This window comes from Apis florea, unplaced genomic scaffold (genome assembly GCF_048593485.1).
Source record: "Apis florea isolate Af1SG1 unplaced genomic scaffold, ASM4859348v1 contig_3587_pilon, whole genome shotgun sequence".
Taxonomy (NCBI): Eukaryota; Metazoa; Arthropoda; class Insecta; order Hymenoptera; family Apidae; genus Apis; species Apis florea.
The window spans coordinates 1,300,746-1,314,254 of NW_028256789.1; the positions used below are offsets into that span (position 1 = coordinate 1,300,746).

Consider the following 13,509-nt stretch of genomic DNA (forward strand, 5'->3'; position numbering starts at 1 on the left):
AAAAAAATTATATCAAATTACATCCTATTTAGGAACAATGAATAAACTAATTAATTGTTATTTGTATAGAGCAGAAAAAAATCGAATTCAAAACGAATAAACAATAAATATTGAAAGGAGAAGAAAAAGAAGGATGGCATTAGAAAATAGAAGAAAAAAAGAATTGATGAAAGAAAAGATGGAAGAGGAATTGATATATGAAGAGGAAGGAGAAGACTGATGAAATTTTTAGATTATCCATGCACTAACGAAGAATGACATGGTAACGAAGATCAATAAGTAAAATTTCAAATATAAATATTTCGCTTGTCTGATCTCGTTCAAAAATGAAAATGAAAATACGTTGCATCGTGTGATGATAAAAATTTTATTTACAAATGCGACAAATGTAGGAATTTTGGTTACCAGTGACGTGTCGGAGAGAAACGAACGTGTAACGGGTTGGTCGATTATCGATCGCTATATATTCTCAGTATAATCCTTAACAGTACACCTCCTTTGTGTCTTCCCTTATGAAATCTTAATTTCTTCCTTGGTAATTTGAACACGCGTTCTCTTCTCCCATCTTCGTTCTCTCCGTGAGATCACTGATAGAGGAGAGAATCACTGAGATGTAACAATAATAAACTTTACATTAAATACGATTAGAATCTAGCTATTTTTTTTTCTTTTTTTCTTTTCAGGACTATGCGGAGTGTTACAATAATAGAAATATTCATTTTCCGAGGAGAAAGGATTCTTCTTGCGCGATACTTTCTGGAAAAATTTGGATAAGGGGGCCGTGTCGAAGGGAATTTCTCAGGAGTGATAGGGACAAATAGGGAACGGGGAATATACTTTTTTTTTTTTTTTTTTTTTCGTTTGAAGTTTCAAAGGATAACATCACAGCATTGACATATTAACATCGAAACGATCAAAGCATCGCGCCTCTTGAGATTCATCGAAGATGAAATTAATCCCGATCCATCGATCGAATCGAATCCCCAACTCGCTGTTTCCAAATAATAATAATTTCGAAGCTCCCTCGCGTCCCGGTCAAAATGGACGGAGAATTTGAATCGTCGAAGAATTCTCGAAGGGCGCGCTGCCACGGCCGTAGCACTTTTTCATTTTTGCTATAGAACAATTTACAACATCTCGATAATTAATCGCCTCAAAACCATCTCGTCGAACAATCGCATTTTCGCGCACGCTGAACCGTAATCTTCTCTTCTCTTCATCTTTGCATCACCCGTCTTTCTCTTTCTCTCAAAAATTTCGTTCACACAAACGCATACAGGCATATACACACTTTCTCCACTTTTTCATCTCATTCGTCACACTTACGATACGATTAAACGAATCGTTCAATTCGTTTGTAAACAGCGAAGCAAAATCAATTTATTCCTTCTGAATAATAATTATTCTCCCTCCTCTCTTTACTCTACACGCTGATTCCTCCGCGACAACAACGAAATAAAATTCTCCTCTCATCTCTCTCTCTCTCTCTCTCTCTTTCTCGACTTTCTTACATCTCTTTCCTTCCTTCGTTCGTTTGTCCGCAATCGAAATCAATCGCGCGGGGGAATAATAGACAATATACACAGGGAAAAACCTTTGATCCAACGAACCAGCCGCAAAAGAAAATAAAAGTGACTGAGGGCGTGGGTGCGCTACGTTTCCCATTTTTTTTCTTTTTTTCTTTTTGGGGATACATGTACACGCCACGTGGGATAGATACGCGTGAAAGCGTCGAAATTGAACACGTTAGAATTCATGTACTCGCACAACAGGACGATCGTCCTCGGTGTGACGCTGGTTGATTCGAATCGACGATCGTATTATACGAGACGGCACGAGAAAAAGTGGCTTAGAAGTTGCCATTTGATCGTATCGACGCCATTTCTTACTTTTTATTCATCAAGTATTAATCGTAAGAAAAAAAAAAAAAAGAAAACTATAAAAAGAAATTCTCCAAACTGATCGCAAATCGACGAATATTTAGCTGCATTTTTTTTTCTTTTTCTTCTTTTTAACAATATTTAAATCACATGCAATTCTTATATTTGTCTCTATAACAACTCGTCAGCTAATTCTAAAACGTTCTAAAATGTGTGATCGACGATAAACACCAAATCTTTTACGTCTCTTTTCTTTTTTACTAATATTTTTTTTTTTTTTTTTTTAGGTTATGTCTACTCGAATAAATCAAATACGGAAAGCAGTAGCAACAACAGCAGCAACAGCAAGAAGAAGCCGATAACTCGCGTCGATTTTTTTCTTTTTTCGTATTCAATTTGCATGTTTATCAAAATTGTACGCACAATCGGAGACGAAAATCACGATCATCGAGTCGAACCGACAATGGCGTCTATCGCATCATAATTTCTTCTCTCTTACTCTCCTCTCGTATTTTCTCACTGTACACACGGATATACTTTCGAAACCACGCAACCAACAATATTTTATTGCGAAAGCCTTAAGGCTCGTTTACAAGGACAGGCGTTTCGCGATATCTCTAAAAGCACGTCGAGGCACGGTCCGCATCCACGAAGAGGAAGATCTTTTGCTGAAAAAAAGATCTGTTTTAAAAAGAGAGAATAAATTTTCGAGGAAAATATTGATCGTGAAGCATTAATCTTTCTTCGTCGATGCTTCGCGATTCTCGCGGTTTTTTATTCTTCTATTATTTCTTCTTCTTCTTCTTCTTCTTCTTCTTTTTCTTCTTCCTCTTCTTCTTGGACCTTCCAACCATTCGTAATTAGGGGGGGGGGGAGGGTTGCATTCTTCGAGGAAGGCGTCGATCGATCGCACGAAAATCGTTCGCCTCGACGCCGGCAAAAAGCAGCCTGAATTTTTTTTTATTTTTTTTTTTTTATTTTTTTTTTCAACAACACGTTCACGTGCACACGGTGCAAGCCAACGCAACAACACACTTCTAATTAATTTTTAAAGATCAATTCGCGCCCTATTTTTTTTTTCTTTTTTTTTCTTTATACATCGAACGAATTGTACTTGCGCCCTTTCGACCCTTTCACTACCCTTGAAGAAAGGCTCGCCCTCGCTTCCAGTCTTCCCTCTCTCGTCTTTCCGTTTCATCGTTAAACAGCTTAAACATCGATAATTAAACACTCGTAGTAATGTTCTCGTTCGAGTCTTTCAAGAGATATAATTCGATTGTGTTCCCGATTGGACTTTCAACGTTCCTGCGTGTCATCGCGTATTATTTTCCGGTGAATTTTCTTTTTTTTTTTTTTTCATTTTTTCTTCTTTTCTTTGCGAATTTTTCTTGTTTTCGTCTATTTCCTTTTTTTTTCTTAATACTTTTTTTTTTCTTTTAACTTTTCTTTTAAGAGAAGATGTTTCTTTTTTTTCTCTTCTTGCTAAAAAGTAAAAGAAGTAGCGTACGATTTTGTAGGAGTATCGAACGAGCTTCTCGCGTGCGAGGTTTTTCTTTCTTTTTTTTTCTTCTTTTTTTTTTTCTTTTTTTTAATCCTAAATCGGAGAAACACTACAGAGACTTTTTTTGTTTTTTCATTTTACGTAAATTCGAATTGCTGTCTGATCGAAAGCTATAGAGTTACGATTCATATTATAATTTATTTAATTTTTTTTTTCCCTCGTTTTGCATCTTAATTTAACGCGCTAATGGACGTGTTGCAGATACGCGTAGTAATCCAACGATATCATCCAAAAGAAAGATCGGACTGGAAGCCGCTAATATTCCTAATAAACGAAAGAAATCATTACGAACCGACGGATACTCGGCGACTAGGGGGATCGTTTTGTCGAAGAAATATCAAGGGTATCTCGAAATCGTAATATGATTCGTGGATTGTTTATGTATATGTGGCTCGTGTAAGACGTCGTATTTCGTATTTCAGATCTGCGTGACGTGGGTTTTTTTAATAATCCGTTTGCCTATCGAGACTCTTAGAAAATATTATAAAAAATTTCCATTTCGCTATAGGCGTCAACTAGACACCGTTACACATCCTCTATCGATCGCTTTAATTTACGTCGGATGACGTCTAGAAAAAGTACAGTATACAATAGCTATACGATTTAAAAATCGGTTGGCCTAAGCGTCGCAACGCTATTCGTATTTATAATCGCAGGAACAGATAATTTTGTTAAAATAATCGAGCAGACGTGCGACAATAACATGTTTTTGATACGAACAGCTTCGGCTCGACACGAGAAAACATAGTTCGAAAGAAACTCCAGCTACTATCCGGCATTCGTTTGCATCTCGAATAAACGAAAATGCACGCGCTCGTTTTGTACTTGGAATATAGACTCTCTTATGCCGAAGTAGAAGCACGAGTATCCTCGAAATAGACATCACCAGTGGTTTGCAAATATATATATTTCACCTAGTATTTACAAACGCTGGCAAACAAGAAACATTTTATTAGTCAGCGATTAATAAATTCGAGCAACCAATAAAATACTCGAATAAAATCGTTCCTCGCGAAACTCGAAAACGTGGAAAATCGGATCGTTCCATTATTCGGCTTCTCTTCTCATTTTACAAAAAGATCTTCGACAAGCAAAAAATTATCAAAAGAGCAGCATATTATCTCGCCAATAAAATAAAAATTCGTTTAACACCGTTATCAAGCGAAGAATAAGAAATACTTGTCTGATCTCATTGCTCTGATGCCATTAAAAAATTTAACGAACAATATCGCGAAGATATCACTGTGATCTTCGATCATCGAACAAACGATATGATTGACAAGAATTCGAATTCACTTTTCGATGAAACGATGCTAGCAGATAAAAGGATGAAAGGAAGCGGAAGATATAATCGAATCGCGATCCACGCTCGAGTTTCGAGGGAATCTTTCGCCTGACGAACATGTGAAATGCGAAAATTTCGTTATTACCGATCGTTTTCTTCCCTCTTCTGATTCTGTTCTCAAAGGAAAAAAAAACCAGTGCCAGCGATCGGTCGAGATACAGTTGCGGAAACGGTGTGAAAACGATCGTTGTGAATTAAATTTGGCTAAAATTTCACACATCAATTTCGTGTCTTGAAAGTATTGGAACGTAATCGTTTCTAGAAAGAAACGCTTCGTATTCGCTAGTTCTAATAATGCATAAAATTTGTAGCTAAAATTTCCTAAAATTATTTTTTAGAAAAATTCATTACGTTACGTTTCGTGTTTTTTATTTATTTTTTTTTTGTTTTATTTTATTATTATTTTTTTTTTGTTTTCGTCTTTTTTACTTTTGACGTTTAATTATATCGGCCGTGCGCAAGGCTATTTTTGCAAAGAGAGCGGCGTGCTCGAGAACTCGTTCGTTCTACTTAAGAAACAACGTTGATGCGTGCCTCTAAAAAAAAAAAAATCCAATATACACGAACGATCGGAACACGATCGGTGTTATCGCGATTGCACTCGAGTAAAAATCGGGCCTTCTTGCGCGATTAAAGTAATATTATCGGCGTGAGAAATGTACAAATTATCAGAGTTGTCGGAATTAATTGAACTCTAATTGAACATGAGGAAATTTCAAGGGGAAAATTTTATAAATTTCAAGTCGTTCAACATCGACATAAAATTATAAAATTTTTAAAAAGATTATGCAACCTATAACTCGTAACTCGTCAATTCATCCTAATATTATCCTGCACGAGGGCGCTAGTGCAATGATTATTGTATTTCTATGTGTACGCGCGTGTACGTGTATGCGTATGTATATGAAGTGTAATATATGTATCGAATCAATTATATAATAAATATTTCTCGTATTTTTAGTTGCAGCAAGTTCGTAGTGCGTAGTCAAAAAGCGTCCACGCTTGATCACGAGGAGCGGAAGTGTCTTAGATCCGTAAAAACAATGATGAAATCCGACAAATATTTTTCAACCATCAGACACTGTCACATTCACGAAAAGATCGGAAACGGAAAGGACTCGTCTTTTTAAAGGTTTCTTACAATATTTACACGATATCTATTGATTCTATGGTATCGTATAGTATCATTTTTCTCGCTTCTTCACTTTTTCACCTTCTCTCACTCTTCAATTTCTTTCATTTTCTCTTTCACTCGTCTTTTTCATTCTCTCACTCGTTAATCTCGATCGGAATTTTTGTCGAGCGACAAATGTGGAAGTGTTCATACTGCGTACATACGTATACAATATATATATATATGTATATATATAATTTTTCTTTATATATATATCGTTATTTTTATATATGTATACTATATACACAAAATGTGTTTCTCCGTGTTTCCATGTATCGTACGTCCTATATGTACGTGTATGTCTGTATGTATATGTGTAACCTGTGTATGTGTATACCTGTATTCATTTCACCAAATAGACTCTAATAAAACGTATAAACACGTCAACCTAGCGCGGCGATCATCAACGCGCCATCGAAAATCGAAAACTTTCAATCGTGTGCACGATAATTGATTATCTGATTCCCAACCCATCGCCACGCATCTTTATATTCGATTCGTTCCTGTATTCTTTTTTCTTTTTTTTTTTCTTCTCTCTCTTTTTTGTTCTCTCATCACGCGAAATCGTGAAATTTTTTCGAATCTCGCGACGAACGCGCCACGAAATTTCTATATAATAAATTTCTATATATAATAAGAATTTAATCATGCGATCGATCCTAAGGTAATCGGCTAGAGTGATTCTCGATCTTTATTTTTTTTTTTTTTTTTTTTTTATCCTTTCTCACCATTTCTCCCTAAAATCGAAGCAACCATCGTTTTGTTCCGAATCGAAATAATTCTACGCGAAAAATTCCTCGATGATCCTTTTCTTTCTTTCTTTCTTTTTTTCGATTTTCTTCCCTCTCGTTTTTTTCTTTTCCATCCCGTTTTAATCGTCTATTATCGAACGATCGTCTATTATCTATTAATTTCGAGCTTTAAGATCTCGTGGCGTTTTTTTTTTTTTTTTTTCTTTTTTTCTTAACAAAGACCCGATGCCGATTCACGAGTTTCTCCTATAAATCATCGATCTTAAAAAATCTTATGATTCTCGTGGGGGTGGGTATAGGGGCCCAGGAGGAGTCAGCGCAAAAATTAAGGCCCCAGGGCTCTTTTTTCCTCTCATTCTTGTTTTTTCCCTCACACTCGTACGTAATATAATTCTTAATACCTCTTTCAACATCTCTCTCTGATTCTGTATATAATTTTTCTTTGGTTTTGGTTCTCGTGTACATACTCATCTCGTTGAGCTGGCTCCGCGAATGGGGGATTTATCCTGTGCGTACCTTCATCGACAAGGACATTCGATTATCAACCCGCCCATCGTTTTACGGAATTCCTGTTGGAAAAAATTTTCTCGTGAAAGTTTTCGTTGGCGTCATCCACCATCACCATTCTCTCCCTCTCTCTCTCTCTCTCTCTTTCACTCAACTCACAATTCTGCACAAACTGATCTAAAGAAAATTCTGTAAAACGAGGGGGAACGGAATAAAGCCATTTTACTCGACAATGATCTCTTTCTAGAATCTAAGATGTGTCTACGGTGTGTCTACGAGTATACAACATAGAAACGAGATTTTCTAATTACGAAATCAATCAAGGCTTCTTTTCTTTTTTTTTTTTTTTTTTTTTTAATCCATGAGATACCATTAAGAAAATAGAATCTACATGTGTGTGTGTGTGTGTATATGTGTGTATATGTGTGTCTGCTATAGATACGTTACTCTGTTACGCCATGTATCTTGCATGTACATATCACTCGAACTAAGAAAAAAAAAAAAAAAAAAAAAAGAAATCACGCTAATTCGTTAATTCTCGTTTCAGGAGAGAGAAAGCTCCGTGTACAAATCGCAACAGTGGAAAAAAAGATACACCCGGTAGAAAACAAGTGGGGCGGCAAGCGTGCACGCTAACATTGTCTCAACAATCCAAACAAAATAGGGACGAAAGCAAGAACGATCGAAACTCGAACGAACTTCTTCTACCGACTTTTTCTATTCACGATATTCACGGATAGTAATAAAATAGTAATAAAATACGATACGGATAATCTCACTACGGCAGCGTACACGCTTTAATCTCGGTTTTACGATCAATGGCTTTCAACGATGCAGTGTATCTATCTATCGTTACGTACGTATAATAAGATCTACATCGAGATCTCGAGATATTATCGAGAGAAACGTAACAGAACGAGCATAACAAAATTGATTACAAAGAAGAGATATTCTGCGTAGTAATTAAAGTAACATACGTGCAACGATCGCACGCTAATAAATACACAATTGATAGTAAACGAAAGAAAAAGGGCGATATAATATCTAAGAAATCGTGGAACAATTACGAACAACAAGGAAGGGTTCTCTAACTACCATTGTACAAATAGCGATTCGAACAAAGTCTGAACGATCTGAACGGGCAGCGACAGGAAAGAAACCCCACTAACAGGCCAGAGCGGCAAATATATTATTATTGTTATTATTATTATTTTTTTTTTCTTTTTTTTTTCTTTTTTCGTTTGTTTTCCTCGCTACGGTAGCGTAAAAAGCACGTTTCTCGTACGTTCAGTAGCGTACCAGGTGGCGACCCCACTAAAGAGCGGTGGTGCGCAGGTGGGGACAGCGCTGTAGCGACAGGCCCCGGGGCCCCAGCTCCTAAATGGCGTTCAATGCGCGCGGGTCTTGCTGCTGGCGACGCCTAGATGCGCTCCCGTAATCGACGCCACTGACGTACGATTCCTCCTCGTTCCCGTAGTCGTGTTCACCACGATCGCCCCGATCACGATCCATCCTCTCCAGCCTCGACTTCCGGCTCCCCTCGCTCACGTGTCCACCGCTGTGCCCTGCATTTTATTTTCGTTATTTCGTATCATTCCACTCTTTAAATTTTCTTTTTTTTACGAGATTGTTTCAGGCAAGGAGCCCGAATTACGTGGAGCCTGAATTTTTGTAACTTTCATCAAGGATCCCTCTCAAATCCATGGGAGGAGGGATTTACTCGTAGAGTTACAGAAATTAAGCTGATAATAAAATTAACCCTTGTTTGTCAATACCACTTTCGAACCACTTTTGGAAAGAAGTTCAATTTTGAATTTTGTCAATCGTGAAAGTGATCGTGAAAAAAATTGAGTTCGATTGAATTTTTCAAGTATTGACGTTATAAGGGTTTTATTATTTTATTAAGCGGATAAAATTCGAAAGGATAGGAAGAAAGTGAATTTTTCTTTTGCTTCGATAATATTGAATTTTAAAAATTTCAAAAGATGTTGTATATATACATATATATATAAATTGGAACGATATTCCTTTCGAATTTTCGAAATCAAACTCGACGAAAAAAATAAAAGCAACGCAGGTGTCGAGTTCGATATCGATCAATGTCACTCGAAAGCTAGATTACACACACACAAAAAAAAAAAAGACAAGTGTTATTTTGAAATTAAGCTAATTGTCACAAATAGTTTGTGAAGTATATTTGTTAATTCATCTACGCGTCATACTTAGATACACCGTGACGACATATCACTCACACAGTACATGCAAGCAATACTAGCTATGCAAAAAAGAGGGATATCGGATAAAAACGAAAAAAGAAAAACGAGAGGGGCAAAAAAGACACGGTTTGCAAAGACTCCGACGTTCGAACGGATTATCATTGCGCTGGAGCGCGAGCATCGACAATGTGGACGAGTTAAAACCTCGATTTGCAAGTTCTCCTTCACAGACTTGCTTCGACTGAAAAAAAGAAAAAAAATGCTCTTTTAAGGTAAAATTTCGACACGTTGAGTTGAGGGAAAGAAAAAAAAAGAAAAAAAAAGAATGAAAAAAAAAAAAGAAGAAAGAAAAAAAAAAGAATAGAACAAGGGGAGAGCATAAAAACAAGCCAATGACCAAAAGAAGATCCATCCATGACGCTCAGAAATTCCTCTTCGAAGTAATCACGTGTGTAATTCTATCCAAAAGTGTATATAATCCTCTCGATTCCCATAAATCTCGTTAATGCTTCTCGTTAGACTATTCTATGTGTCAACCCTAATTCTATGTGAGAGGGGTTGGTGAAGGGGGGTTTTTGCGAGACAACCAAAAACAAAAGGGTGGAAAATAAAAACGAACAAACAACAGAATTGAAAAAGAAAAAAAAAGAAAGAAAAAAAGTTCTCTAGTTAAAATTAGAATATTTGCAACGACAACGTGAGGAATCAATTCAAACAACAGAAATTGTCTCAACGAGAGAATGGTGTGTGATACGAGAAAAATAAAATAAAATAAAATAAATAAAAAAAGAAAAAAATATGAAAAAATGAGGAACATTCGAGGTGAGAATGAAATGTAACGAAATGTAATAACCAATGGATTAATCGGAAAATCAAATCCTTCTCTTTGGACAAGAGAGGCAGGGTGTGGGATCCGGGTGTGATCCCCGGCTCTCAAACCCCGCCTGTACTTACTACGCGGCCTCATTTAAGGAGGTTTCCCTATAAACACAGTCTCTAATTCTCTCAAACGTCATCCTAATCCCCTCTCTCGTATCGAGAATCCGGGAGGGGGATGGACGACAGACTGTACAATTGGTCGGCCGATCTATCGCCGTAAAATCTCATCCTTGATGAGGAGGAAGTGTGGAAGAGCGTCGGTCGTTCTAAGCCCCGACCGTCGTCGTGCGTGCGAGCGTTCTTTTAGCTCGACTCTTTGGGCCTGTTCTCGTCACCATAGGACAACTGGCCCTGTTTTCGGATGACTCCCGTGGCAGCCACCGCCTCCACGGCTTTTACACGTAAACAAAGAGAACATCGGAGTCAGAGCTGATTGCCGATCGTTGATACGTTTCGCTGATGTGTTTTTTTTTTTCTTTTTCCTTTTTCTTTTCTTACATTTTTCATATTATTAATTTTAATCTTAATTCTGTCCGGAAATGATGATTGAGTTTTTCACGTGGAGTATTTCTCTTTTCGCGTATCGTCGTCGTTTGGTCGAGGAGAGTTGTTGAGATTCGTCGAATTTCGGGGAAGAGAATATTTTTTTTTTTTTTTTTTTTGCGAGATGAGAAACGAAAGAAAAAAAGACAAAAAACTATGCAGAATGGGCGATTTTTACGTGATGTGTTAGTTCTTGCGTAGCATGAACACACGCGTGGATTTAACCCTTTGATCGTGACCCTTTTCGATCGTGGCGTGGAAAATTTAAAACGAAAATTTTGCTCATCGCGATTCATCCTTTTTTCTCTTATCTTATTATTAATTATCTTTTTTTTTTTTTTTTTTTTTTAATACAGCTCTTCGTCTTTGATAAAAAAAATATTTGTAACAAATGCAAGGTTCAAAATCTCGAAAGTATACTAAAATACGATAAATACGATATTCCCGAAATGACCGAAGAACATCCAAGAATTTTTACCACTCCAGTTGAGGAAGTATACGAAAATACACGATTCCGTGAAACGTGCTAACTTCATTCACGAAACTGTCAAGAAGATTGAAGTCATTTCCTCCCCTCGTCGCGAGCCCTTTATCCGCGACAAGGATAAACTCGACGCCGTGAACGCTCGTTCACGCGACGTATCTCTTAATGAATATTAATGATCGAACAGATGTCACGGGTAAATCCACTCGTGTCGGGATAGTAGACAGAGCGCAGCGTGCACGAGGTAAGCTGCACAACTAGAATATAATAAACGATCGTGGAAATGAGGGTGAACGTGGCAAAGAGAGAGAGAGAGAGAGAGAGAGAGAGAGAGAGAGAGAGAGAGAGATCGTCTTAGAAGGGATGATTGTATCTTCGTGATAGAGCGCATAAGGAAAGAGAGAAGAATGAAGAAAAGAAAACAAGATGAAAACATGATTGAAACTAACGAGAACGAACGCGCCATTGTCTTGCAGTGGTTGGTACAAGTTTCCCGATCCATATATCGTCGCTGAAAAGAAATTCAATGTAAAACGTGTCTTGTGTGGGAAACCAAGTATTTTCTTTCACCGTGTATATCTTTCATTTTCCTTCTTCAGTTTCATTCAAAGACTGCTAGTTTCTTCTCCTTGTCTGTCAAATCATGCTGAGTACGGAAATATCACGATTCAAACCAGCGTCGTTCGTCAAACGTTGTTCACATCACATTTCTCTTAGAAAGAGACGTGATATTGAAAAATTGCTATTTTTTTTTTTTTTTTTTTTTCGTTCCCAACGACGCTGATTTAAAATAGAAGAAAGAAGAGACAGAAGAGAGAGAGAGAGAGAGAGAGAGAGAGAGAGAGAGAGCAGGGTATTTACAACGAGAACGAGAGACATAATTTCTCGCGCGTCATTCAAATATGCTATATAGCGTGCACAGTAAGAGAGTGAGAAATACGTGCAGCGTAACATCGAAAGTATCGTAATAATTTTACAAGGCTTTGAGTACAGGTTGCGTCCAGCGACTAGCAGTCTTCCCAATAAGAATAATTCTACATTCTAACACGAATCCATGCAAACGACTACGTGCAGCTAATGATACAAGTTACACTACAGACGTGTTTCATTACTAGCTTCGAATGTCGCCAGTGTTCATTCTCGAGGATCGAAGGATCGCGACGAGAAGCGTCGAGAAACGTCGAAGAAGACAGGAAGTACAGTTAACGCGTGTTTCGTTCGCGTGTTTTTTTTTTTTTTTCCTATATAGACGTTTATTCGAAATAATTTCACCTCGATTTCTCTTTCTACCTTTCTATTTTTTCTTAAGCGAGTAACGGAAACACAGGCTGCGCGACAATTGAGCTCATAGAAAAGACAACTCAAAAAAAAAAAAACCAAAAAAAAGAAGGAACGCGCGTGTACAATGTTGCGCTCGAGGAAAAGGTTGGGTTACCTCTTGGCTCGTGGCCGTAGTAACTCTCATGATGGGCACCTGAAGAGGCAAGAAGAAAGTGTCGAGTGTTAGTTGACGGAATTGGGGCTCGTTAGAGTTTCAAGTGAGCTAGAAACCTCGACCTAGCCATTCAGGGCTGAGGGGTTAGGATCGTATCGAGGCGAGAAGGATCGAAAATGGTGGTGGACGAGAATAATGAGATGATGATATGATATCGCGATTATTCGCCGTTAACATCGCGCGATATATGATGATAGAACGCGTGATGACGGATTTATACTTTCGTCAATTGGTGCGTCGATGGAGATCGATGTATGTATAATATCTCCCTTCGGGAAAATGAAATAATCCAATTATCGAGATGTATGAATCGATTTAAATACAAATACTCTACCCCCTGATGATCGATCGAGCGTATCAACCCTAACCAGACCATTCTCCGCGATAATGAAACTCACGTAGAATATTTGTACTTGGAAACATTCGGCTACGAACTCGGGGGGTGACGAACTCCGATTTTTTGTCTAACATTGTCTATTATCCTCGATCTTCGAGAAATGAGAAAACTGACAAAATTTCATTATTTCACAGCATTTTGTTGTTCGATGGATGAAGCGGACAACAGGCTCAGTAGAGCCTGCCCATCGATCGAGGATAATCACAAATGCCTCGCAAACGAAAATTTGAACGGGAAATTAATAAAGAGTGTAAAAATCGAATTAATATCAAGACC

At 37.6% G+C, this 13,509-nt stretch overlaps 2 protein-coding genes across 18 annotated transcripts in view; one reads left to right on the top strand and one right to left on the bottom strand.

Moving 5' to 3' along the window:
* Positions 1 to 7,737, top strand: part of rau (RA domain-containing protein rau) — a 36,278-nt gene extending 28,541 nt beyond the window's left edge. Inside the window, exon 7 of the mRNA XM_086914441.1 lies at positions 70 to 7,737. The gene's annotated coding sequence lies outside the window, so the exon portion shown is untranslated. The remainder of the gene's footprint in view (positions 1 to 69) is intronic.
* Positions 349 to 13,509, bottom strand: part of Ca-beta (Calcium channel protein beta subunit) — an 83,987-nt gene continuing 70,826 nt past the window's right edge. For 11 of the 17 annotated variants that reach the window (XM_086914421.1, XM_086914422.1, XM_086914419.1 and 8 more), the window contains 3 exons: positions 12,777 to 12,815; positions 8,519 to 8,784; positions 349 to 7,281 (listed from right to left, as the gene is read on the bottom strand). In XM_086914421.1, the coding sequence (XP_086770547.1) occupies positions 8,597 to 8,784; positions 12,777 to 12,815 (227 nt within the window). In that variant the 3' untranslated portion in view covers positions 349 to 7,281; positions 8,519 to 8,596. Of the gene's footprint in view, positions 7,282 to 8,518; positions 8,785 to 10,389; positions 10,707 to 12,776; positions 12,816 to 13,509 lie in introns of those variants that run through there. The other 6 variants (XM_086914423.1, XM_086914426.1, XM_086914433.1 and 3 more) reach the window with 3 other exon arrangements.